Source organism: Heptranchias perlo, unplaced genomic scaffold, assembly GCF_035084215.1.
Source record: "Heptranchias perlo isolate sHepPer1 unplaced genomic scaffold, sHepPer1.hap1 HAP1_SCAFFOLD_1510, whole genome shotgun sequence".
In the NCBI taxonomy this organism is placed as follows: Eukaryota; Metazoa; Chordata; class Chondrichthyes; order Hexanchiformes; family Hexanchidae; genus Heptranchias; species Heptranchias perlo.
In genome coordinates, this window is record NW_027138764.1 from 1 (window position 1) to 27,154 (window position 27,154).

General features: G+C 51.6%; 1 protein-coding gene across 1 annotated transcript; it reads right to left on the reverse strand.

The window, feature by feature from the left end:
- Positions 1 to 4,648: 4,648 nt before the first annotated feature.
- Positions 4,649 to 26,783, reverse strand: fis1 (fission, mitochondrial 1; the record flags this gene model as incomplete). Its single annotated transcript, XM_067977445.1, has 3 exons — positions 4,649 to 4,777; positions 15,823 to 15,899; positions 26,651 to 26,783. Coding segments are annotated over 3 exons (339 nt in total), but the record flags the coding sequence as incomplete, so codon positions are not given.
- Between the last annotated feature and the right edge of the window lie 371 nt (positions 26,784 to 27,154).

The window sequence follows — 27,154 nt, forward strand, 5'->3', positions numbered from 1 at the left end:
TGAGGCAATGCCCCCCAGGGAGGGGCAGTGAATGGGTGATGTCTCCTGTAATAGAGCAGAGCCCCCGCACTGCCTCTCCGATCTCACATTGGTTGCCGTGGCCCATTTGTGCCCATTCTTCCAGATTCCCGACCCCCCCACTGTCCCATTCCACTGCCCAGCTACTTCCCACGTGATCCCATGGTCATGGCCTGACTCACCCTCCCATCCTGAGACTGTCGGCACTCGGCGAGTGATGAGACCCCCAGCTCACTCACTCCCTCCTCGGCAACTTCTAACCCAGCCATGGGATTCTGGGGCTCCTGTTTCTACTTCCCAGAAACCGTACTTTGTCTGAACTGAACTTCATTCGTCATTGGCCTGTGTGGCCCAGCTCCAAGGGCTAAACTGCCTCCTTTGAGACCACAGACCCTCTCTCCCCCGACCCCCACCCCTCAGGGTCTGTAAATTTACCCACAGACCCTCTCCCCCCCCCTATCCCACCCCTCAGGGTCTGTAAATTTACCCACAGACCCCCTCCCCCCCCGACCCCCACCCCTCAGGGTCTGTAAATTTACCCACAGACCCTCTCCCCCCCCTATCCCACCCCTCAGGGTCTGTAAATTTACCCACAGACCCTCTCCCCCCCAGACCCCCACCCCTCAGGGTCTGTAAATTTACCCACAGACCCTCTCTCTCCCCCGACCCCCACCCCTCAGGGTCTGTAAATTTACCCACAGACCCTCTCCCCCCCCGACCCCCACCCCTCAGGGTCTGTAAATTTACCCACAGACCCTCTCCCCCCGACCCCCACCCCTCAGGTCTGTAAATTTACCCACAGACCCTCTCTCCCCCACCCCACCCCTCAGGGTCTGTAAATTTACCCACAGACCCTCTCCCCCCCGACCCCCACCCCTCAGGGTCTGTAAATTTACCCACAGACCCTCTCTCCCCCCGACCCCCACCCCTCAGGGTCTGTAAATTTACCCACAGACCCTCTCTCCCCCCCGAACCCCCACCCCTCAGGGTCTGTAAATTTACCCACAGACCCTCTCTCCCCCCCGACCCCCACCCCTCAGGGTCTGTAAATTTACCCACAGACCCTCTCTCCCCCCCGACCCCCACCCCTCAGGGTCTGTAAATTTACCCACAGACCCTCTCTCCCCCCGACCCCCACCCCTCAGGGTCTGTAAATTTACCCACAGACCCTCTCTCCCCGACCCCACCCCTCAGGGTCTGTAAATTTACCCACAGACCCCTCTCCCCCCGACCCCACCCCTCAGGGTCTGTAAATTTACCCACAGACCCTCTCCCCCCGACCCCCACCCCTCAGGGTCTGTAAATTTACCCACAGACCCTCTCCCCCCCGACCCCCACCCCTCAGGGTCTGTAAATTTACCCACAGACCCTCTCTCCCCCCGACCCCCACCCCTCAGGGTCTGTAAATTTACCCACAGACCCTCTCTCTCCCCCGACCCCCACCCCTCAGGGTCTGTAAATTTACCCACAGACCCTCTCTCCCCCCGACCCCCACCCCTCAGGGTCTGTAAATTTACCCACAGACCCTCTCTCCCCCCCGACCCCCACCCCTCAGGGTCTGTAAATTTACCCACAGACCCTCTCTCCCCCCCGACCCCCACCCCTCAGGGTCTGTAAATTTACCCACAGACCCTCTCTCCCCCCGACCCCCACCCCTCAGGGTCTGTAAATTTACCCACAGACCCTCTCTCCCCCCCAGACCCCCACCCCTCAGGGTCTGTAAATTTACCCACAGACCCTCTCTCCCCCCGACCCCCACCCCTCAGGGTCTGTAAATTTACCCACAGACCCTCTCTCCCCCCCCGACCCCCACCCCTCAGGGTCTGTAAATTTACCCACAGACCCTCTCTCCCCCCCGACCCCCACCCCTCAGGGTCTGTAAATTTACCCACAGACCCTCTCTCTCCCCGACCCCACCCCTCAGGGTCTGTAAATTTACCCACAGACCCTCTCTCCCCGACCCCCACCCCTCAGGGTCTGTAAATTTACCCACAGACCCTCTCTCCCCCCCGACCCCCACCCCTCAGGTCTGTAAATTTACCCACAGACCCTCTCTCCCCCCCGACCCCCACCCCTCAGGGTCTGTAAATTTACCCACAGACCCTCTCTCCCCCCGACCCCCACCCCTCAGGGTCTGTAAATTTACCCACAGACCCTCTCTCCCCCCGACCCCCACCCTCAGGGTCTGTAAATTTACCCACAGACCCTCTCTCCCGACCCCCACCCCTCAGGGTCTGTAAATTTACCCACAGACCCTCTCTCCCCCCGACCCCCACCCCTCAGGGTCTGTAAATTTACCCACAGACCCTCTCCCCCCCGACCCCCACCCCTCAGGGTCTGTAAATTTACCCACAGACCCTCTCTCCCCCCCGACCCCCACCCCTCAGGGTCTGTAAATTTACCCACAGACCCCTCTCCCCCCCGACCCCCACCCCTCAGGGTCTGTAAATTTACCCACAGACCCTCTCTCCCCCGGACCCCCACCCCTCAGGGTCTGTAAATTTACCCACAGACCCTCTCTCTCCCCGACCCCCACCCCTCAGGGTCTGTAAATTTACCCACAGACCCTCTCCCCCGACCCCCACCCCTCAGGGTCTGTAAATTTACCCACAGACCCTCTCTCCCCCCCGACCCCCCCCCTCAGGGTCTGTAAATTTACCCACACCCTCTCCCCCCCGACCCCCACCCTCAGGGTCTGTAAATTTACCCACAGACCCCCTCTCTCCCCCCCGACCCCCACCCCTCAGGGTCTGTAAATTTACCCACAGACCCTCTCCCCCCCGACCCCCACCCCTCAGGGTCTGTAAATTTACCCAACGTGCACCGAGTCCACGATTCCAGCTCATGAATGAGGAGACGTCGGGACACCTCAATAATCGAGCTCCCCCCCCCCCCGGGACACCTCAATAATCGAGCTCCCCCCCCCCCCCCCCGGGACACCTCAATAATCGAGCTCCCCCCCCCCCCGGGACACCTCAATAATCGAGCTCCCCCCCCCCCCCGGGACACCTCAATAATCGAGCTCCCCCCCCCCGGGACACCTCAATAATCGAGCTCCCCCCCCCCCCGGGACACCTCAATAATCGAGCTCCCCCCCCCCCCCCCGGGACACCTCAATAATCGAGCTCCCCCCCCCCCCCGGGACACCTCAATAATCGAGCTCCCCCCCCCCCCCCCGGGACACCTCAATAATCGAGCTCCCCCCCCCCCCCCCGGGACACCTCAATAATCGAGCTCCCCCCCCCCCCCCCGGGACACCTCAATAATCGAGCTCCCCCCCCCCCCCGGGACACCTCAATAATCGAGCTCCCCCCCCCCCCCCCCGGGACACCTCAATAATCGAGCTCCCCCCCCCCCCCGGGACACCTCAATAATCGAGCTCCCCCCCCCCCCCCCCCCCGGGACACCTCAATAATCGAGCTCCCCCCCCCCCCCCGGGACACCTCAATAATCGAGCTCCCCCCCCCCCCCCGGGACACCTCAATAATCGAGCTCCCCCCCCCCCCCCCGGGACACCTCAATAATCGAGCTCCCCCCCCCCCGGGACACCTCAATAATCGAGCTCCCCCCCCCCGGGACACCTCAATAATCGAGCTCCCCGCCCCCGGGACACCTCAATAATCGAGCTCCCCCCCCCCCCCCCCGGGACACCTCAATAATCGAGCTCCCCCCCCCCCCCCCCCGGGACACCTCAATAATCGAGCTCCCCCCCCCCCCCCCCGGGACACCTCAATAATCGAGCTCCCCCCCACCCCCCCCCGGGACACCTCAATAATCGAGCTCCCCCCCCCCCCCCCCCGGGACACCTCAATAATCGAGCTCCCCCCCACCCCCCCCGGGACACCTCAATAATCGAGCTCCCCCCCCCCCCACGGGACACCTCAAAAATCCAAAAATCGAGCTCCCCCCCCCCCCCCGGGACACCTCAGTAATCGAGCTCCCCCCCCCCCCCGGGACACCTCAATAATCGAGCCCCCCCCCCCCCCCGGGACACCTCAATAATCGAGCTCCCCCCCCCCGGGACACCTCAATAATCGAGCTCCCCCCCCCCCGGGACACCTCAATAATCGAGCTCTCCCCCCCCCCCCCGGGACACCTCAATAATCGAGCTCCCCCCCCCCCCGGGACACCTCAATAATCGAGCTCCCCCCCCCCCCCCCCGGGACACCTCAATAATCGAGCTCCCCCCCCCCCCCCCCCGGGACACCTCAATAATCGAGCTCCCCCCCCCCCCGGGACACCTCAATAATCGAGCTCCCCCCCCCCCCCGGGACACCTCAATAATCGAGCTCTCCCCCCCCCCCCGGGACACCTCAATAATCGGGCTCCTCCCACCCCCGGGACACCTCAATAATCGAGCTCCCCCCCCCCCGGGACACCTCAATAATCGAGCTCTCCCCCCCCCCCCCCGGGACACCTCAATAATCGGGCTCCTCCCACCCCCGGGACACCTCAATAATCGAGCTCTCCCCCCCCCCCCCCGGGACACCTCAATAATCGAGCTCCCCCCCCCCCGGGACACCTCAATAATCGAGCTCCCCCCCCCCCCCGGGACACCTCAATAATCGAGCTCTCCCCCCCCCCCCCGGGACACCTCAATAATCGAGCTCCCCCCCCCCCCCCAATACCGTCACTCAGCCCTCGACCTCTCACCTCGCTGCATCTTCTTGTCGATGAGTCTCTCCAGCTCCAGGCCCTGTTGGTTGTTTGGTTCATTTTTCAACATCTTGCGGATGAACTTCAGAGCTCGTTCATACTCCTGTAAAACAGAACGCAGCCAATCAGAGCAGCTCGTTCATACTCCTGTAAAACAGAACGCAGCCAATCAGAGCAGCTCGTTCATACTCCTGTAAAACAGAACGCAGCCAATCAGAGCAGCTCGTTCATACTCCTGTAAAACAGAACGCAGCCAATCAGAGCAGCTCGTTCATACTCCTGTAAAACAGAACGCAGCCAATCAGAGCAGCTCGTTCATACTCCTGTAAAACAGAACGCAGCCAATCAGAGCAGCTCGTTCATACTCCTGTAAAACAGAACGCAGCCAATCAGAGCAGCTCGTTCATACTCCTGTAAAACAGAACGCAGCCAATCAGAGCAGCTCGTTCATACTCCTGTAAAACAGAACGCAGCCAGTCAGAGCAGCTCGTTCACACTCCTGTAAAACAGAACGCAGCCAGTCAGAGCAGCTCGTTCACACTCCTGTAAAACAGAACGCAGCCAATCAGAGCAGCTCGTTCATACTCCTGTAAAACAGAACGCAGCCAATCAGAGCAGCTCGTTCATACTCCTGTAAAACAGAACGCAGCCAATCAGAGCAGCTCGTTCATACTCCTGTAAAACAGAACGCAGCCAATCAGAGCAGCTCGTTCATACTCCTGTAAAACAGAACGCAGCCAATCAGAGCAGCTCGTTCATACTCCTGTAAAACAGAACGCAGCCAATCAGAGCAGCTCGTTCATACTCCTGTAAAACAGAACGCAGCCAATCAGAGCAGCTCGTTCATACTCCTGTAAAACAGAACGCAGCCAATCAGAGCAGCTCGTTCATACTCCTGTAAAACAGAACGCAGCCAATCAGAGCAGCTCGTTCATACTCCTGTAAAACAGAACGCAGCCAATCAGAGCAGCTCGTTCATACTCCTGTAAAACAGAACGCAGCCAATCAGAGCAGCTCGTTCATACTCCTGTAAAACAGAACGCAGCCAATCAGAGCAGCTCGTTCATACTCCTGTAAAACAGAACGCAGCCAATCAGAGCAGCTCGTTCATACTCCTGTAAAACAGAACGCAGCCAATCAGAGCAGCTCGTTCATACTCCTGTAAAACAGAACGCAGCCAATCAGAGCAGCTCGTTCATACTCCTGTAAAACAGAACGCAGCCAATCAGAGCAGCTCGTTCATACTCCTGTAAAACAGAACGCAGCCAATCAGAGCAGCTCGTTCATACTCCTGTAAAACAGAACGCAGCCAATCAGAGCAGCTCGTTCATACTCCTGTAAAACAGAACGCAGCCAATCAGAGCAGCTCGTTCATACTCCTGTAAAACAGAACGCAGCCAATCAGAGCAGCTCGTTCATACTCCTGTAAAACAGAACGCAGCCAATCAGAGCAGCTCGTTCATACTCCTGTAAAACAGAACGCAGCCAATCAGAGCAGCTCGTTCATACTCCTGTAAAACAGAACGCAGCCAGTCAGAGCAGCTCGTTCATACTCCTGTAAAACAGAACGCAGCCAGTCAGAGCAGCTCGTTCATACTCCTGTAAAACAGAACGCAGCCAATCAGAGCAGCTCGTTCATACTCCTGTAAAACAGAACGCAGCCAATCAGAGCAGCTCGTTCATACTCCTGTAAAACAGAACGCAGCCAATCAGAGCAGCTCATTCATACTCCTGTAAAACAGAACGCAGCCAATCAGAGCAGCTCGTTCATACTCCTGTAAAACAGAACGCAGCCAATCAGAGCAGCTCGTTCATACTCCTGTAAAACAGAACGCAGCCAATCAGAGCAGCTCGTTCATACTCCTGTAAAACAGAACGCAGCCAATCAGAGCAGCTCGTTCATACTCCTGTAAAACAGAACGCAGCCAATCAGAGCAGCTCGTTCATACTCCTGTAAAACAGAACGCAGCCAATCAGAGCAGCTCGTTCATACTCCTGTAAAACAGAACGCAGCCAATCAGAGCAGCTCGTTCATACTCCTGTAAAACAGAACGCAACCAATCAGAGCAGCTCGTTCATACTCCTGTAAAACAGAACGCAGCCAATCAGAGCAGCTCGTTCATACTCCTGTAAAACAGAACGCAGCCAATCAGAGCAGCTCGTTCATACTCCTGTAAAACAGAACGCAGCCAGTCAGAGCAGCTCGTTCATACTCCTGTAAAACAGAACGCAGCCAGTCAGAGCAGCTCGTTCATACTCCTGTAAAACAGAACGCAGCCAATCAGAGCAGCTCGTTCATACTCCTGTAAAACAGAACGCAGCCAGTCAGAGCAGCTCGTTCATACTCCTGTAAAACAGAACGCAGCCAGTCAGAGCAGCTCGTTCATACTCCTGTAAAACAGAACGCAGCCAATCAGAGCAGCTCGTTCACACTCCTGTAAAACAGAACGCAGCCAGTCAGAGCAGCTCGTTCACACTCCTGTAAAACAGAACGCAGCCAGTCAGAGCAGCTCGTTCACACTCCTGTAAAACAGAACGCAGCCAGTCAGAGCAGCTCGTTCACACTCCTGTAAAACAGAACGCAGCCAGTCAGAGCAGCTCGTTCACACTCCTGTAAAACAGAACGCAGCCAGTCAGAGCAGCTCGTTCATACTCCTGTAAAACAGAACGCAGCCAATCAGAGCAGCTCGTTCATACTCCTGTAAAACAGAACGCAGCCAATCAGAGCAGCTCGTTCATACTCCTGTAAAACAGAACGCAGCCAATCAGAGCAGCTCGTTCATACTCCTGTAAAACAGAACGCAGCCAATCAGAGCAGCTCGTTCATACTCCTGTAAAACAGAACGCAGCCAATCAGAGCAGCTCGTTCATACTCCTGTAAAACAGAACGCAGCCAATCAGAGCAGCTCGTTCATACTCCTGTAAAACAGAACGCAGCCAATCAGAGCAGCTCGTTCATACTCCTGTAAAACAGAACGCAGCCAATCAGAGCAGCTCGTTCATACTCCTGTAAAACAGAACGCAGCCAATCAGAGCAGCTCGTTCATACTCCTGTAAAACAGAACGCAGCCAATCAGAGCAGCTCGTTCATACTCCTGTAAAACAGAACGCAGCCAATCAGAGCAGCTCGTTCATACTCCTGTAAAACAGAACGCAGCCAATCAGAGCAGCTCGTTCATACTCCTGTAAAACAGAACGCAGCCAATCAGAGCAGCTCGTTCATACTCCTGTAAAACAGAACGCAGCCAATCAGAGCAGCTCGTTCATACTCCTGTAAAACAGAACGCAGCCAATCAGAGCAGCTCGTTCATACTCCTGTAAAACAGAACGCAGCCAATCAGAGCAGCTCGTTCATACTCCTGTAAAACAGAACGCAGCCAATCAGAGCAGCTCGTTCATACTCCTGTAAAACAGAACGCAGCCAATCAGAGCAGCTCGTTCATACTCCTGTAAAACAGAACGCAGCCAATCAGAGCAGCTCGTTCATACTCCTGTAAAACAGAACGCAGCCAATCAGAGCAGCTCGTTCATACTCCTGTAAAACAGAACGCAGCCAATCAGAGCAGCTCGTTCATACTCCTGTAAAACAGAACGCAGCCAATCAGAGCAGCTCGTTCATACTCCTGTAAAACAGAACGCAGCCAATCAGAGCAGCTCGTTCATACTCCTGTAAAACAGAACGCAGCCAATCAGAGCAGCTCGTTCACACTCCTGTAAAACAGAACGCAGCCAATCAGAGCAGCTCGTTCACACTCCTGTAAAACAGAACGCAGCCAATCAGAGCAGCTCGTTCACACTCCTGTAAAACAGAACGCAGCCAGTCAGAGCAGCTCGTTCACACTCCTGTAAAACAGAACGCAGCCAGTCAGAGCAGCTCGTTCACACTCCTGTAAAACAGAACGCAGCCAGTCAGAGCAGCTCGTTCACACTCCTGTAAAACAGAACGCAGCCAGTCAGAGCAGCTCGTTCACACTCCTGTAAAACAGAACGCAGCCAGTCAGAGCAGCTCGTTCATACTCCTGTAAAACAGAACGCAGCCAGTCAGAGCAGCTCGTTCATACTCCTGTAAAACAGAACGCAGCCAGTCAGAGCAGCTCGTTCATACTCCTGTAAAACAGAACGCAGCCAGTCAGAGCAGCTCGTTCATACTCCTGTAAAACAGAACGCAGCCAATCAGAGCAGCTCGTTCATACTCCTGTAAAACAGAACGCAGCCAATCAGAGCAGCTCGTTCATACTCCTGTAAAACAGAACGCAGCCAATCAGAGCAGCTCGTTCATACTCCTGTAAAACAGAACGCAGCCAATCAGAGCAGCTCGTTCATACTCCTGTAAAACAGAACGCAGCCAATCAGAGCAGCTCGTTCATACTCCTGTAAAACAGAACGCAGCCAATCAGAGCAGCTCGTTCATACTCCTGTAAAACAGAACGCAGCCAATCAGAGCAGCTCGTTCATACTCCTGTAAAACAGAACGCAGCCAATCAGAGCAGCTCGTTCATACTCCTGTAAAACAGAACGCAGCCAATCAGAGCAGCTCGTTCATACTCCTGTAAAACAGAACGCAGCCAATCAGAGCAGCTCGTTCATACTCCTGTAAAACAGAACGCAGCCAATCAGAGCAGCTCGTTCATACTCCTGTAAAACAGAACGCAGCCAATCAGAGCAGCTCGTTCATACTCCTGTAAAACAGAACGCAGCCAATCAGAGCAGCTCGTTCATACTCCTGTAAAACAGAACGCAGCCAATCAGAGCAGCTCGTTCATACTCCTGTAAAACAGAACGCAGCCAATCAGAGCAGCTCGTTCATACTCCTGTAAAACAGAACGCAGCCAATCAGAGCAGCTCGTTCATACTCCTGTAAAACAGAACGCAGCCAATCAGAGCAGCTCGTTCATACTCCTGTAAAACAGAACGCAGCCAATCAGAGCAGCTCGTTCATACTCCTGTAAAACAGAACGCAGCCAATCAGAGCAGCTCGTTCATACTCCTGTAAAACAGAACGCAGCCAATCAGAGCAGCTCGTTCATACTCCTGTAAAACAGAACGCAGCCAATCAGAGCAGCTCGTTCATACTCCTGTAAAACAGAACGCAGCCAATCAGAGCAGCTCGTTCATACTCCTGTAAAACAGAACGCAGCCAATCAGAGCAGCTCGTTCATACTCCTGTAAAACAGAACGCAGCCAATCAGAGCAGCTCGTTCATACTCCTGTAAAACAGAACGCAGCCAATCAGAGCAGCTCGTTCACACTCCTGTAAAACAGAACGCAGCCAATCAGAGCAGCTCGTTCACACTCCTGTAAAACAGAACGCAGCCAATCAGAGCAGCTCGTTCACACTCCTGTAAAACAGAACGCAGCCAATCAGAGCAGCTCGTTCACACTCCTGTAAAACAGAACGCAGCCAATCAGAGCAGCTCGTTCACACTCCTGTAAAACAGAACGCAGCCAATCAGAGCAGCTCGTTCACACTCCTGTAAAACAGAACGCAGCCAATCAGAGCAGCTCGTTCATACTCCTGTAAAACAGAACGCAGCCATAAAGAGATAGGAGCAGGAGTAGGCCATTCGGCCCCTCGAGCCTGCTCCGCCGTTTAATGAGATCATGGCTGATCTGATTTTTACCTCAACTCCACTTTCCCGCCCTTTCCCCATATCCTTTGACTCCCTCGCTGATCAAAATTGGTCTAACTCAGCCTTGAATGTATTCAATGACTCGGCCTCCACAGCTTTTTGGGGTAAAGAATTCCAAAGATTCACGACCCTCTGGGAGAAGAAATTCCTCCTCATTTCCGTCTTAAACGGGCGACCCCTTATTCTGAGACTATGCCCCCTAGTTTTAGATTCCCCCATGAGGGGTAACATCCTCTCAGCATCAACCCTATCGAGTCCCCTCAGAATCTTGTATGTTTCAATAAGATCTCCTCTCATTCTTCGAAACTCCAATGAGTATAGACCCAACCTGTTCAATCTTTCCTCATAAGACAACCCTTCCATACCCGGAATCAACCTAGTGAACCTTCTCTGAACTGCCTCCAATGCAAGTATGTCCTTCCTTAAATAAGGGCACCAGAACTGTACACAGTACTCCAGGTGTGGTCTCACCCTGTACAGTTGTAGCATGACTTCCCTGCTTTTATAGTCCATCCCCCTAGAAATAAAGGCCAATATTCCGTTTGCCTTCTGGATTACCTGCTGCACCTGTATGTTGACTTTTTGTGTTTCATGTACGAGGACATCCAGATCCCTCTGTACCGCAGCATTTTGTAGTATTTCTCCATTCAAATAATATTTTGCTTTTTTATTTTTCCTCCCAAAGTGGACGACTTCACATTTTCCCACATTATATTCCATCTGCCAAATTTTTGCCCATTCGCTTAACCCGTCAATATCCCTTTGCAGACACTTTGTGTCCTCATCGCAACTTGCTTTTCCACCTATCTTTGTATCATCAGCAAATTTGGCCACAAGACACTCTGTTCCTTCATCCAAGTCATTGATATATATTGTAAATAGTTGAGGGCCCAGCACTGAGCCCTGTGGCATCCCACTAGTTACAGATTGCCATTTTGAAAATGACCCTTTTATCCCGACTCTTTGTTTTCTGTTAGTTAGCCAATCCTCTATCCATGCCAGTATATTACCCCCAACACCATGAGCTCTTATCTTGTGCAATAATCTTTTATGTGGCACCTTATCAAATGCCTTTTGGAAATCCAAATATACTGCATCCATTGTTCCCCTTTATCCACCCTGCCCGTTACTTCCTCAAAGAACTCTAATAAATGTCAGACATGATTTCCCCTTCATAAAACCATGTTGACTCTCCTTGATTGTATTATGAGTCTCCAAATGTCCTGCTACTACTTCCTTAATAATGGATTCTAGCATTTTCCCAATGACAGATGTTAGGCTAACTGGTCCATAGTTCCCTGCTTTCTGTCTCACTTCCTTCTTGAAGAAGGGCGTTACGTTTGCAGTTTTCCAGTCCGCTGGGACCTTTCCAGAATCTAGTGAATTCTGGAAGATTACAACCAATGCATCCACTATCTCTGTAGCCACTTCCTTTAAGACCCTCGGATGCAAGCCATCAGGTCCAGGGGACTTGTCAGCCTTTAGACCCATGAGTTTACCCAGTACTTTTTCTCTAGTGATAGTGATTGTTTTTAGTTCCTCCCTCCCCTTTGCCCCTTGATTTTCTACTATTATTGGTATATTATTAGTGTCTTCTACTGTGAAGACAGATACAAAATATCTGTTCAATTCCTCTGCCATTTCCTTGTTTTCCATTATTATTTCCCCAGTCTCATCCTCTAAGGGACCAATGTTCACTTTAGCTACCCTCTTCCTTTTTATATACTTGTAGAAGCTTTTACTGTCAGTTTTTATATTTCTTGCCAGTTTACTCTCAATTTATTTTCTCCCTCTTTGTTATTCTTTTAGTCATCCTTTGCTGGTTTTTAAAGTTTTCCCAATCTTCGGGCTGACCTGTAATCTTTGCCATGTTTTTTCTTTTAACCTGATACCATCCTTGACTTCCTCAGTTGGCCATGGTTGGTTCACCCTTTTTGTGGAGTCTTTCCTCCTCACAGGGATATATTTTTGTTGTGAGTCATAAAATATCTTCTTAAATGTTTGCCACTGCTTGCCAATCAGAGGAGCTGTCTCACAGTATCTTGGTAACATAGAAAATTTACGGCACAGAAGGAGGCCATTCGGCCCATTGTGTCTGTGCCGGTCAAAATAGAGCTATCCAGCTTCATCCCACTTTCCAGCACTTGGTCCGTAGCCCTGTGGGTTACAGCACTTCAAATGCACATCACTTTTTAAATGAGTTGAGGGTTTCTGCCTCTCCCACCCTCTCAGGCAGTGAGTTCCAGACCCCCACCACCCTCTGGGGGAAAACATTTCTCCTCAGCTCCCCTCTATTCCTTCTACCAATTACTTTGAATCTATGCCCCCTGGTTATTGAACTCTCTGCTAAGGGAAATAGGTCCTCCCTATCCACTCTATCTGGGCCCCTCATAATTTTATACACCTCAATTAAATCTCCCCTCAGCCTCCTCTGTTCCAAAGATGACAACCCCAGCCTATCCAATCTTTCCTCATAGCTAAAATTCTCCAGTCCTGGCAACATCCTCGTAAATCTCCTCTGCACCCTCTCTAATGCAATCACATCTTTCCTGTAATGTGGTGACCAGAACTGTACACAGTACTCAAGCTGTGGCCTAACCAGTGTTTTATAAAGTTCCAGCATAACCTCCCTGCTCTTATATTCTCAACTAATGAAGGAAAGTATCCCATATGCCTTTTTAACCACCTTATCTACCTTCAGGGATCTGTGGACATGCACTCCAAGGTCCCTCACTTCCTCCACACCTCTCAGTACCCTCAGCTCATCTGCCTTATTCACTAGACTCCTTGCGTGGAGGTATTTACCATTAAGCACTGCCAAAAGTTTTTTTAATTCGTTCATGGGATGTGGGCGTCGCTGGCGAGGCCAGCATTTATTGCCCATCCTAATTGCTCTTGTTTTTGTCTAGTTTCTAACCTTTGTTTCCTCTGCCATCCAAACTCGATTAATTTTCTGCCTTCCATTTCCAGCTCTGCTTCTGTCCCTTCTGAGTCAATGCTCAGGTTCCCATCACCCTGCCAAGCTTGTTTAAACCCCCCCACTAGCCCCAACAGCACTTGCAAACCTCCCCGCAAGGATAATTGTAAGGAGTCTTACAACACCAGGTTATAGTCCAACAGCTTTATTTGGAATCACAAGCTTTCGGAGCTTTGCTCCTTCGTCAGGAGGAAAGCTTGTGATTCCAAATACAGCACAGGCACTTTACTGAACACCTCCGCCCAGTCCGCAAGTGTGACCCTGACCTGCCGGTCACTTGCCGTTTTAATTCCCTCTCTGTCCTCGGCCTCTTACACTGTTCCAATGAAGCTTGACGGAAGCTCGAGGAACAGAACCTCACCTCTCGATTGCGTTCTTTACAACCTTCCAGACTCAACACTGATTTTAACTTCAGATCATAACCACTGCTCCCATTTTTTCGGACAAAATTAATTGGCACTTGGAAAAATGTTAATAAATGGAAGGAACATAGGAACAAGAGGAGGCCATTCAGCCCCTCGAGCGTGTTCTGCCATTCAATGAGATCATTGCTGATCTGTATCCTAACTCCCTTCACCCTTTGCTCCATATCCCCTAATACCAATGACTAGCAAAAGTCTATTGATCTCGGATTTGAAATGATTAATTGAGCTCGCACCTACTGCTTTCTGTGGGAGAGAGCTCCACACTTCAACCACCCTTTGTGTGAAGAAATGTTTCCCAACTTCTCTCCTGAACGGCCTGGCTCTGATTTTAAAGTTATGTCACCTTGTACGAGACTCGCCCACCAGCAGAAAAAGTTTCTCTCTAACTACCCTATCAATTCCTTTCAAAATCCTAAAAACTTCAATCAAATCAACTCGTAACCTTCTGTATTCCAGGGAATACAAGTCTGGTTTATGTAATCTCTCCTCATAATCTGATCCATGGAGCCCAGGGAAGGGCAGCAAAACAGGGGGAGGGTATTCTTACACTGAGTGGTAGAGGCAGGGACCCTCAACTCTTTTTAAAAAGTACCTGGACCTGCACCTAAGCTGCAGGGCTACGGACCGGGTGCTGGAAGGTGGGATTAGAATGGGCACCTGGTTGTTCTTCGAGCCGGCGCGGACACCATGGGCCGAATGGCCCCCTTCTGTACTGTATCTTTTCTATGGTTCTATGACCGGGCCAGACAGGGGGAGGGCACCCTCACCGGGCCAGACAGGGGGAGGGCACCCTCACCGGGCCAGACAGGGGGAGGGCACCCTCACCGGGCCCTTTGCTTGGGGCACGGGCCCACACCCGCAGGGGGCACGGGCCCACACCCGCAGGGGGCACGGGCCCACACCCGCAGGGGGCACGGGCCCACACCCGCAGGGGGCACGGGCCCACACCCGCAGGGGGCACGGGCCCACACCCGCAGGGGGCACGGGCCCACACCCGCAGGGGGCACGGGCCCACACCCGCAGGGGGCACGGGCCCACACCCGCAGGGGGCACGGGCCCACACCCGCAGGGGGCACGGGCCCACACCCGCAGGGGGCACGGGCCCACACCCGCAGGGGGCACGGGCCCACACCCGCAGGGGGCACGGGCCCACACCCGCAGGGGGCACGGGCCCACACCCGCAGGGGGCACGGGCCCACACCCGCAGGGGGCACGGGCCCACACCCGCAGGGGGCACGGGCCCACACCCGCAGGGGGCACGGGCCCACACCCGCAGGGGGCACGGGCCCACACCCGCAGGGGGCACGGGCCCACACCCGCAGGGGGCACGGGCCCACACCCGCAGGGGGCACGGGCCCACACCCGCAGGGGGCACGGGCCCACACCCGCAGGGGGCACGGGCCCACACCCGCAGGGGGCACGGGCCCACACCCGCAGGGGGCACGGGCCCACACCCGCAGGGGGCACGGGCCCACACCCGCAGGGGGCACGGGCCCACACCCGCAGGGGGCAGGGGCACGGGCCCACACCCGCAGGGGGCAGGGGCACGGGCCCACACCCGCAGGGGGCAGGGGCACGGGCCCACACCCGCAGGGGGCAGGGGCACGGGCCCACACCCGCAGGGGGCAGGGGCACGGGCCCACACCCGCAGGGGGCAGGGGCACGGGCCCACACCCGCAGGGGGCAGGGGCACGGGCCCACACCCGCAGGGGGCAGGGGCACGGGCCCACACCCGCAGGGGGCAGGGGCACGGGCCCACACCCGCAGGGGGCAGGGGCACGGGCCCACACCCGCAGGGGGCAGGGGCACGGGCCCACACCCGCAGGGGGCAGGGGCACGGGCCCACACCCGCAGGGGGCAGGGGCACGGGCCCACACCCGCAGGGGGCAGGGGCACGGGCCCACACCCGCAGGGGGCAGGGGCACGGGCCCACACCCGCAGGGGGCAGGGGCACGGGCCCACACCCGCAGGGGGCAGGGGACGGGCCCACACCCGCAGGGGGCAGGGGACGGGCCCACACCCGCAGGGGGCAGGGGACGGGCCCACACCCGCAGGGGGCAGGGGACGGGCCCACACCCGCAGGGGGCACGGGGACACAGACACTCCATTCACCCACCTTCAGACGATAATTGCCCACCGCCAGGTAGAAGATGTAATCTCTCTGCTCCTCCTTGGATGCTACGGGATACAAGTCTGCAGAGGGAGAGAGAAAGAAAGAGAGAGAATCAGCAACACAGGATCCAGGGGTTTCGACCAGCCTCGTATGCAGTGAGACACACAACCCCAGCAGTGAAAGGTCAGAGCACCTGCCTCATCACAGGCAAGGCCTGAGACAGAGCCCGGACCATCGATCACCCAAACGGGACCGAGACCCCCGATGACATTCTCCACTCTCCACTCACCGTTTTTTTTTAATGGGACTTTGACAGTAATTTCTATAGCCCGAAAGGAAACAAGTTCCCATCACCAAATCCCCCACCATCAACATTCTGGGGGTCACCATTGACCAAAAACTTAACTGGACCAGACACATAGATACTGTGGCTTCGAGAGCAGGTCAGAGGCTGGGTATTCTGCGGCGAGTGACTCACCTCCTGACTCCCCAAAGCCTTTCCACCATCTGCAAGGCACAAGTCAGGAGTGTGATGGAATCCTCTCCACTTGCCTGGATGAGTGCAGCTCCAACAATGCTCAAGAAGCTCGACACCATCCAGGACAAAGCAGCCCGCTTGATTGGCACCCCATCCACCACCCTACACATTCACTCCCTTCACCACCGGCGCACTGTGGCTGCAGTGTGTACCATCCACAGGATACACTGCAGCAACTCGCCAAGGCTTCTTCGACAGCACCATAAGTCCCTGAGAGATCGAAGCAGGAGTCGGCCATTCGGCCCCTCGAGCCTGCTCCGCCGTTTAATGAGATCATGGCCGATCTGATTTTTACCTCAACTCCACTTTCCCGCCCTTTCCCCATATCCTTTGACTCCCTCGCTGATCAAAATTTGTCTAACTCAGTCTTGAATGTATTCAATGACTCGGCCTCCACAGCTTTTTGGGGTAAAGAATTCCAAAGATTCACGACCCTCTGGGAGAAGAAATTCCTCCTCATTTCCGTCTTAAACGGGCGACCCCTTATTCTGAGATTATGTCTCCTAGTTTTAGATTCCCCCATGAGGGGTAACATCCTCTCAGCATCTACCCTATCGAGTCCCCTCAGAATCTTCTATGTTTTGTATGCAGCACCTCTACCACCTAGAAGGACAAGGGCAGCAGGCACATGGGAACACCACCACCTGCACGTTCCCATCCAAGTCACACACCATCCCGACTTGGAAATATATCGCCGTTCCTTCATCGTCGCTGGGTCAAAATCCTGGAACTCCCTTCCTAACAGCTCTGTGGAAGAACCTTCACCACACGGACTGCAGCGGTTCAAGAAGGCGGCTCACCACCACCTTCTCAAGGGCAATTAGGGATGGGCAATAAATGCCGGCCTTGCCAGCGACGCCCACATCCCATGAACGAATAAAAAAAAAATTGGTGGGTCAAGAACCAGAGGACATAGCTTTAAGGTGATTGGCAAAAGAACCAAAGGTGAAATGAGGAAAAACTTTTTTTTACACAGCGAGTGGTTATGATCTGGAATGCACTGCCCGAGGGGGTAGTGGAGGCAGATTCAATCATGGCCTTCAAAAGGGAACTGGATAAGTAGCTGAAAGGAAAAAATTTGCAGGCCTCTGGGAATAGGGCGGGGAATGGGACCAGCTGGAGTGCTCTTGCATCGAGCCAGCACGGATTTGATGGACTGAATGGCCTCCTTCTGTGCTTTAAACTTTCTATGATTCTAGAGGGAGAGGAAGACAGAGAGAGACAGAGACAGAGGGAGAGATTGACAGAGAGAGAAAGAGGGAGGCAGTGAGAGACAGAAAGAGAGACAGAGAGGGAAAGAGAGAGAGATACTCCACAGTGTACAACATGGAGGGATGGAGAGGGAGATACAGAGAGAGAGATAGAATGGTTACAGCACGGAAGAAGGCCATTTGCCCCATCGAGTCCGTGCCGGCTCTCTGCAAGAGCAATCCAGCGAATGCCACTCCCCCGCCCTGTCCCAGTAGCCCTGCAAATTTTTTCCCCCTTAAGGTACTTGTCCAGTTCCCTTTTGAAGGCCATGATTGAATCTGCCTCCACCACCCCCTCGGGCAGTGCATTCCAGATTCTCACCACTCGCTGTGTAATAAAGATTCTCCTCATATCACCTTTGCTTCTTTTGCCAATCACCTTAAATCTGTGTCCTCTGGTTCTTGACCCTTCCGCCAATGGGAACAGTTTCTCTCTATCTACTCTGCCTGGACCGTTCATGATTTTAAATACCTCGATCAAATCTCCTCGCAACCTTCTCTGCTCGAAGGAGTTTCCCCAGTTTCTCCAGTCTATCCACGTAACTGAAGTCCCTCATCCCTGGTACCATTCTAGTAAATCTTTTCTGCACCCTCTCTAAGGCCTTCACATCCTTCCTAAAGTACTGTGCCCAGAATTGGACACAATACTCCAGATGTGGCCGAACCAGTGTTTTATAAAGGTTCATCATAACTCCCTCGTTTTTGTACTTTTGTTTTTATTCGTTCATGGGATGTGGGCGTCGCTGGCGAGGCCTGCATTTATTGCCCATCCCTAATTGCCCTTGAGAAGGTGGTGGTGAGCCGCCTTCTTGAACCGCTGCAGTCCGTGTGGTGAAGGTTCTCCCACAGTGCTGTTAGGAAGGGAGTTCCAGGATTTTGACCCAGCGACAATGAAGGAACGGCCGATATATTTCCAAGTCGGGATGGTGTGTGACTCGGAGGGGAACGTGCAGGTGGTGGTGTTCCCATGTACCTGCTGCCCTTGTCCTTCTCGGTGGTAGAGGTCGCGGGTTTGGGAGGTGCTGTCGAAGAAGCCTTGGTGAGTTGCTGCAGTGCATCCTGTGGATGGTTCCCACTGCAGCCACGGTGCGCCGGTGGTGAAGGGAGTGAATGTTTAGGGTGGTGGATGGGGTGCCAATCAAGCGGGCTGCTTTGTCTTGGATGTTATCGAGCTTCTTGAGTGTTGTTGGAGCTGCACTCATCCAGGCAAGTGGAGAGTATTCCATCACTCTCCTGACTTGTGCCTTGTAGATGGATCTATTTAAAGCCCAGGATCCCGTATGCTTTTTTAAACCGCTTTCTCAACCTGCCCTGCCATCTTCAAAGATTTATGTACATATACCCCCAGATCTCTCTGTTCCTGTACCTTTTAGAATTGTGCCCTCTAGTTTATATTGCCTCTCCTCGTTCTTCCTACCGAAATGTATCACTTCGCACTTCACTGTGTTAAATTTCATCTGCCACGTGTCTGCCCATTCCACCAGCCTGTCTATATCCTCTTGAAGTCTATCACTATCCTCCTCACTATTCACTACACTTCCAACTTTTGTGTCATCTGCAAACTTGGAAATTGTGTCCTGTACACCCGAGTCCAAGTCATTAATATATATCAAGAAAAGCAGTGGTCCCAGCACCGACCCCTGGGGAACACCACTGTACACCTCCCTCCAGTCTGATAAACAACCGTTCACCACTACTCTGTTTCTGGTCACTGAGCCCATTCTGTATCCATGCTGCCACTGCCCCCTTTATTCCATGGGCTTCAATTTTGATGACAAGCCTATTATGTGGCACTTTATCAAACGCCTTTTGAAAGTCCGTATACACATCAACCGCACTGCCCTCATCGACCCTCTCTGTTACCTCATCAAAAACCTCTATCAGGTTAGTTAAACACGATTTGCCTTGAACAAATCCGTGCTGACTTTCCTTTATTAATCCACACGCGTCAAAGTGACTGTCCCAGATTATCGTTTCTAAAAGTTTCCCCACCACCGAGGTTAAACTGACTGGCCTGTAGTTGCTGGGTTTATCCTTACACCCTTTTTTGAACAAGAGTGTAATATTTGCAATTCTCCAGTCCTCTGGCACCACCCCTGTATCTAAGGATGTTTGGAAGATTATGGCCAGTACCTCTGCAATTTCCACCCTTACTTCCCTCAGCAACCTCGGATGCATCCCATCCGGACCGGGTGACTGATCTACTTTAAGTACAGTCAGCCTTTCTCGTACCTCCTCTAACAATTTTTAGCCCATCCAGTGTCTCAACTACTTCCTCTTTCACTATGACATTGGCAGCATCTCCTTCCTTGGGAAAGACAGATCCTTCAGTACTTCAGCCATCCCCTCTGCCTCCATGAGTAGATCTCCTTTTTGGTCCCTAATTGGCCTCACCCCTCCTCTTACAACCTGTTTACATGCCTGTAGAAGACTTTTGGATTCCCTTTTATGTTGGCCCCCAGTCTATTCTCATACTCTCTCTTTGCCCGTCTTATTTCCTTTTACACTTCCCCTCTGTACTTTCTATATTCAGCCTGGTTCTCACTTGTATTATCAACCGGACATCTTTTTCTGCTTCATCTTACTCTATCTCTTTCATCATCCAGGGAGCTCTGGCTTTAGTTGCCCTCCCTTTCCCCCTCGTGGGAATGTACCTAGACTGTTCCAGAACCATCTCCTCTTTAAAGGCCACCCATTGTTCCATGAATGAATGAATGAATAAAAACCTTGCATTTATTTAGTACCGTTAACATGGTAAAACCTCCCAAGGCGCTTCATCGGAGCGATTATCAAACAAAATCTGACACCAAGCCACAGAAGGACAGATGACAGAAAGTTTGGTCAAAGAGGTGGGTTTTAAGGAGCATCTTAATGGAGGAGAGGGGTGGAGAGGTTTAGGGAGGGAATTCCAGAGCTTAGGGCCGAGGCAGCTGAAGGCACGACCGCCAATGGTATAGTAGGTGAAGCACAGGAAAAAGCCATTCGGCCCATCGTGCCTGATCTATCCAATTAGTCCCATTCTCCTGCCCTTTCCCCAGTGCCCTGTAAATTTTTCCCCCTTCAAGTATTTATCCCATTCCCTTTTGAAAGTTATTATTGAATCTGTTTCCACCGTTCTGTCAGGCAGTGAATTCCAGATCAGAACAACTCGCTGTGCAAAAAAATGTTTCCTGATGTCTCCTCTGGCTCTTTTGCCGATCACCTTAAATCTGTGTCCTCTGGTTCCTGACCCTTCTACCACTGGAATCAGTTTCTCCTTATTTACTCTGTCAAAACAATTCATGATTTTGAACACCTCGATCAAATCTCCCCTTAACCTTCTCTGTTCGAAGGAGAACAATCCCAGCTTCTCCAGTCTCTCCACATAACTGAAGTCCCTCATCCCTGGGACCATTCTAGTAAATCCCCTCTGCACCCTCTCTAAGGCCTTCACATCCCTCCTAAAGTGCGGTGCCCAGAATTGAACACAATACTCCAGCTGAGGCCTAACCAGTGTTTATAAAGGTTTAACATAACTTCCTTGCTTTTGTACTCTATCCCTCTATTAATAAAGCCCAGGATCCCATACACTTTTTTTTTTAAAAACAGCCTTCTCAACCTGTCCTGCCACCTTCAGAGATTTGTGTACATTCACCCCCAGGTCTCTCTGTTCCTGCACCTCCTTTAAAATTGTACCATTTAGTTTATTTTGCCTCTCCTCATTCTTCCTACCAAAATGCATCACTTCACACTTCTCTGTGTTAAATTCCATCTCCCATCTGTCTGCCCATGTCACCAGTCTGTCTCTGTCCTCCTGAATCTGTTACTATCCTCCACATTGTTTACTACATTCCCGAATTTCGTTTAATCTGCAAACTTTGAAATTATACCCTCTATACCCCAGTCCAGGTCATTAATGTATATTGAAAAGAGCAGTGGTCCTAATACCGACCCCTGGGGAACACCACTGTATACTTCCCTCCAGTCTGAAAAACAACCGTTCACCACTACTCTCTGCTTTCTGTCCTGTTGCCAATTTTGTATCCACGCTGCCCACTGTCCCTTCAATCCCATGGGTTTTAATTTTGAGAACAAGTCTATTATGTGGCACTTTATCAAATGCCTTTCGAAAGTCCATAAACACATCGACCCTCTCCGTTACTTCATCAAAGAACTCAATCAAGTTAGTCAAACACGATTTGCCTTTAACAAATCCGTGCTGACTTTCATTAATGAGCCCAGACTTCTCCAAATGCCAATTAATTTTGTCCCGGATTATTGTCTCAAAGTTTTCCCACCACCGATGTTAGGCTGACTGGCCTGTAATTGCCGGGTTTATCCTGCTCCCCTTTTTTTTGAACAGGGGCATAACATTTGCAGTTCTCCAGTCCTCTGGCACCGTCCCTATCTCGAAGGAGGATTGGAAGATTGTGGCCAGAGCCTCTGCTATTTCCACCCTTACTTCCCTCAGTTAGCTGGGATGCCTCCCATTCGGACCGGGTAACTTTTCTACTTTGAATACTGCCAATCTTTAAGTATCACAGAACAGTTACATCACAGAAGGTGGCCATTCGGCCCATCGAGCCCGTGCTAGGCCTTTCGAAGAACAATCCAGTTAGTCACATTCCCCCACTCTTTCCCAGTAGCCCTGCAAATTTTTTCTCAAGTATTTATCCAATTCCTTTTTGAAAGCCGCAAATGAATCTGCTTCCAACACCCTTTCAGGCAGTGCATTCCAGATCAGAACTACTCGCTGTGTAAAAAGGTTTTTCCTCATGTCGCCTTTGGTTCTTTTGCCAATCACCTTAAATCTGTCCCCTCTGGTTCTTGACCCTTCCACCAATGGGAACAGTTTCACTTTATTTACTTTATCTAAACCAGTCATGATTTTGAACACTTCTATCAAATCTCCTCTCAACCGTCTCTGTTCTAAGAATCATTCCAGTAAATCTTTTCTGCACCATAGAAATCCTACAGGCAGATTTTAAGGAGTTAGCAAAGAGATTAATAAGCAGGGCCTCAAAAGTTAGTAATCTCTGGATTATTCCCGGTGCCATGCACTAACAAATATAGAAATGGGAGGATAGAGCAGACGAATGGTGCAGGAGGGAGGACTTTAGATTCCTGGGGTATTAGGACCGGTTCTGGGGGAGGTGGGACGGGTCGCACCTCAACGGAGCTGGGACCAATGTCACCGGTGTGGGGGGGGGGGATTTAAAGTAGCTTGGCAGGGGGATGGGAACCTAAGCATAGATTCAGAAGGGAGAGGAGCAGAGCTGGAAATGGAAGGCAGAAAATTAGTAAGCGAGTTTGGAAGGCAGAGGAAACAAAGGTTAGAAAATAGACAACAAAAGACTCTGGCAGTGGTCAATGGTATACCTCAATGCAAGGAGTCTAGTGAATCAGGTGATGAGCTGAGGGCACAGATAGACATGTGGCAGTACGATATCATCGCTATTACTGAAACACGGCTTGAACAGGGCAGGAATGGCAGCTCAACGTTCCTGGTTACAGGGTTTTCAGACAAGATAGAGAGGGGAATAAAAAAAGGGGGAGTGGCAATATTGGTTAAAGAAACAATTACAACTGTGAGGAGGGATGATATGTTCGAGGGATCATCAAATGAGGCCATATGGGTTGAGCTAAGCAACAAAAAAGGGGCAGTCACACTACTGGAAGAGGGCTATAGACCCCCAGTCAGACAGCAAATATGTCGGTAAATTTCTAAGAAGTGCAAAATCAATAGGGCAGTAATAGGGGATTTCAACTACCCCAATATTAACTGGGATAGAATCAGTGTGAAAGGTATAGAGGGGGCAGAATTCTTCAATTACATTCAGGAAAACTTTTTTATCCAGTACATAGCAAGCCCAACAAGAGAGGGGGCAGTTCTGGATTTAGTTTTAGGGGATGAATATAGATATAGTTGAGATAATGGATGGGCTAAAAATTGATAAAGAAGGTACTAGAAAGGCTGGCTGCACTTAAAGTAGATCAGTCACCCGGTCCAGATGGGATGCATCCTAGGTTGCTGAGGGACGTAAGGGTGGAAATTGTGGAGGTACTGGCCATAATCTTCCAAACATCCGTAGGTACGAGGTTGGTGCCAGAGGACTGGAGAATTGGAAATGTTACGCCCTTGTTCAAAAAAGGGTGTAAGGATAAACCCAGCAACTACAGGCCAGTCAGTTTAACCTCGGTGGTGGGGAAACTTTTAGAAACGATAATCTGGGACAGAATTAACAGTCACTCGGACAAGTGTGGATTGATTAGGGAAAGCCAGCACAGATTTGTTAAAGGCAAATAGAGTTCAACTAACCTGATAGAGTTTTTTGATGAGGTAACAGAGGGTCGATGAGGGCGATGCGGTGGATGCGGTGTATATGGACCTCCAAAAGGCGTTTGATAAAGTGCCGCACGGTAGGCTTATCATCAAGATTGCGGCCCATGGAATAAAGAGGGCAGTAACAACATGGATACAGAATTGGCTAAGGGACAGGAAGCAGAGAGTAGTGGTGAACGGTTGTTTTTCGGACTGGAGGGAGGTGTACAGTGGTGTTCCCCAGGGGTCAGTGCTGGGACCACTGCTTTTCTTGATATATATTAATGACTTGGACTTGGGTGTACAGGGCACAATTTCAAAATTTGCAGATGACAAAAGTTGGAAGTGTAGTAAACAGCGAGGAGGATAGTGATAGACTTCAAGAGGATATAGACAGGCTGGTGGAATGGGCAGACACGTGGCAGATGAAATTTAACACAGTGAAGTGCGAAGTGATACATTTCGGTAGGAAGAACGAGGAGAGGCAATATAAACTAGAGGCACAATTCTAAAAGGGGCACAGGAACAGAGAGATCTGGGGGTATATGTGCACAAATCGTTGAAGGTGGCAGGGCAGGTTGAGAAAGTGGTTAAAAAAGCATACGGGATCCTGGGCTTTATAAATAGAGGCATAGAGTACAAAAGCAAGGAAGTTATGATGAACCTTTATAAAACACTGGTTCAACCACAACTGGAGTATTGTGTCCAATTCTGGGCACCGCACTTTAGGAAAGATGTGAAGGCCTTAGAGAGGGTGCAGAAGAGATTTACTAGAATGATTCTAGTGATGAGGGACTTTAGTTACGTGGATAGACCGGAGAAGCTGGGGTTGTTCTCCTTGGAACAGAGACGGTTGAGAGGAGATTTGATCGAGGTGTTCAAAATCATGAAGGGTCTGGACAGAGGAGAGAGAGAGAGAGAAACTGTTCCCATTGGCAGAAGGGTCAAGAACCAGAGAACACAGATTTAAGGTGATTGGCAAAAGAACCAAAGGTGACATGAAGATAAACTTTTTTTTTTAAACACAGCGAGTGGTTAGGATCTGGAATGCACTGTCCGAGGGGGTGGTGGAGGCAGATTCAATCATGGCCTTCAAAAGGGAATTGGATAAGTAGTTGAAAGAAAAAAATTTGCAGGGCTTCGGGGATAGGGCGAGGGAGTGGGACTAGCTGGATTGCTCTTGCATAGAGCCGGCACAGACTCAACGGGCCGAATGGCCTCCTTCCGTGCCGTGACCTTTCTATGATTCTATGACCCTACTTTGCGACTGTCTTCACAAAGGAGGGGGACGATGCAGAGATTGTAGTTAAGGAGGAGGAGTGTGAAATATTGGATGGGATAAACATAGTGAGAGAGGAAGTATTAAGGGGTTTAGCATCTTTGAAAGTAGATAAATCGCCAGGCCCGGATGAAATGTATCCCAGGCTGCTAAAAGCAGCAAGGGAGGAAATAGCGGAGACTCTGAGCATCATTTTCTGATTCTCTCTGGCTACAGGCGAGGTGCCGGAGGATTGGAGGACTGCTAACGTTGTACCATTGTTTAAAAAGGGAGAAAAGGCCAGTCAGTCTAAACTCGGTGGTGGGCAAATTATTGGAATCGATTCTGAGGGACAGGATAAGCCGTCATTTAGAAAGGCACAGATTAATCAAGGACAGTCAGCACGGATTTGTTAAGGGAAGGTAGCGTCTGACTAACTTGATTGAATTTTTTGAGCAGGTTACACGGAAGGTCGATGAGGGTCCCTTGCTTTTTGTGGTATATATTAATGATTTGGATTTAAACCAAGAGGTTTGCAGATGATACAAAAATGGGCCTTGTGGTTGATAGTGAGGAGGAAAGCTGTAGACTGCAGGAAGATATCAATGGACTGGTCAGGTGGGCAGAAAAGTGGCAAATGGAATTCAATCCGGAGAAGTGTGAGGTAATGCATTTGGGGAGGGCAAACAAGGCAAGGGAATACACAATAATTGGGAGGATACTGAGAGGTGTAGAGGAAGTGAGGGACCTTGGAGTGCATGTCCACAGATCCCTGAAGGGAGCAGGACAGGTAGATAAGGTGGTTAAAAAGGCAGACGGGATACTTTCCTTTATTAGCCGAGGCATAGAATATAAGAGCAGGGAGGTTATGCTGGAACTGTATAAAACATTGGTTAGGCCACAGCTTGAGTACTGGGCACAGTTCTGATCACCACATTACAGGAAAGATGTGATTGCTCTAGAGAGGGTACAGAGGAGATTTACGAGGATGTTGCCAGGACTGGAGAATTTTAGCAATGAGGAAAGATTGGATAGGCTGGGGTTGTTTTCTTTGGAGCAGAGTCGGCTGAGGGGTGATTTAATTGAGGTGTATAAAATTATGAGGGGCCTCGATAGAGTGGATAGGAAGGACCTGTTTCCCTCAGCAGAGAGGTCAATAACCAGGGGCATAGATTTAAAGTAACTGGTAGAAGGATTAGAGGGGAGCTGAGGAGAAATGTTTTCCCCCCCTGAGGGTGGTGGGAGTCTGGAACTCACTGCCTGAGAGGGTGGGAGAGGCAGAAACCCTCAACTCATTTAAAAAGTACCTGGATGTGCATTTGAAGTGCTGTAACCCACAGGGCTACGGACCAAGTGCTGGGAAGTGGGATTAGGCTGGACAGCTCTTCATCTGCTGGCACGGACACAATGGGCCGAATGGCCTCCTGCTGTGCAGTAAATTTTCCATGTTTCCATGATGTGATGTCGGTCCAACCACAACTCACCTTCCAAAATCACAACACCTTTACTGATGTCAGCAGAGTACTTGCTTCGGATCAAACACCAGGCGTATTCAAACTGTGTGCCCCGAGACAGCGAGCCCTGCTTCAACTCAGTGTTGTACTTCCTCTCAAACTTCTACAAAACAGACAACACACGAGTGATACAGTGAAGGGCCAGGCGCAGTCAACACAAGAGTGATACAGTGAAGGGCCAGCGCAGTCAGCAGACGAGTGATACAGTGAAGGGCCAGGCGCAGTCAGCACACGAGTGATACAGTGAAGGGCCAGGCGCAGTCAGCACACGAGTGATACAGTGAAGGGCCAGGCGCAGTCAGCACACGAGTGATACAGTGAAGGGCCAGGCGCAGTCAACACACGAGTGATACAGTGAAGGGCCAGCGCAGTCAGCGCACGAGTGATACAGGGAAGGGCCAGCGCAGTCAGCGCACGAGTGATACAGTGAAGGGCCAGCGCAGTCAGCGCACGAGTGATACAGTGAAGGGCCAG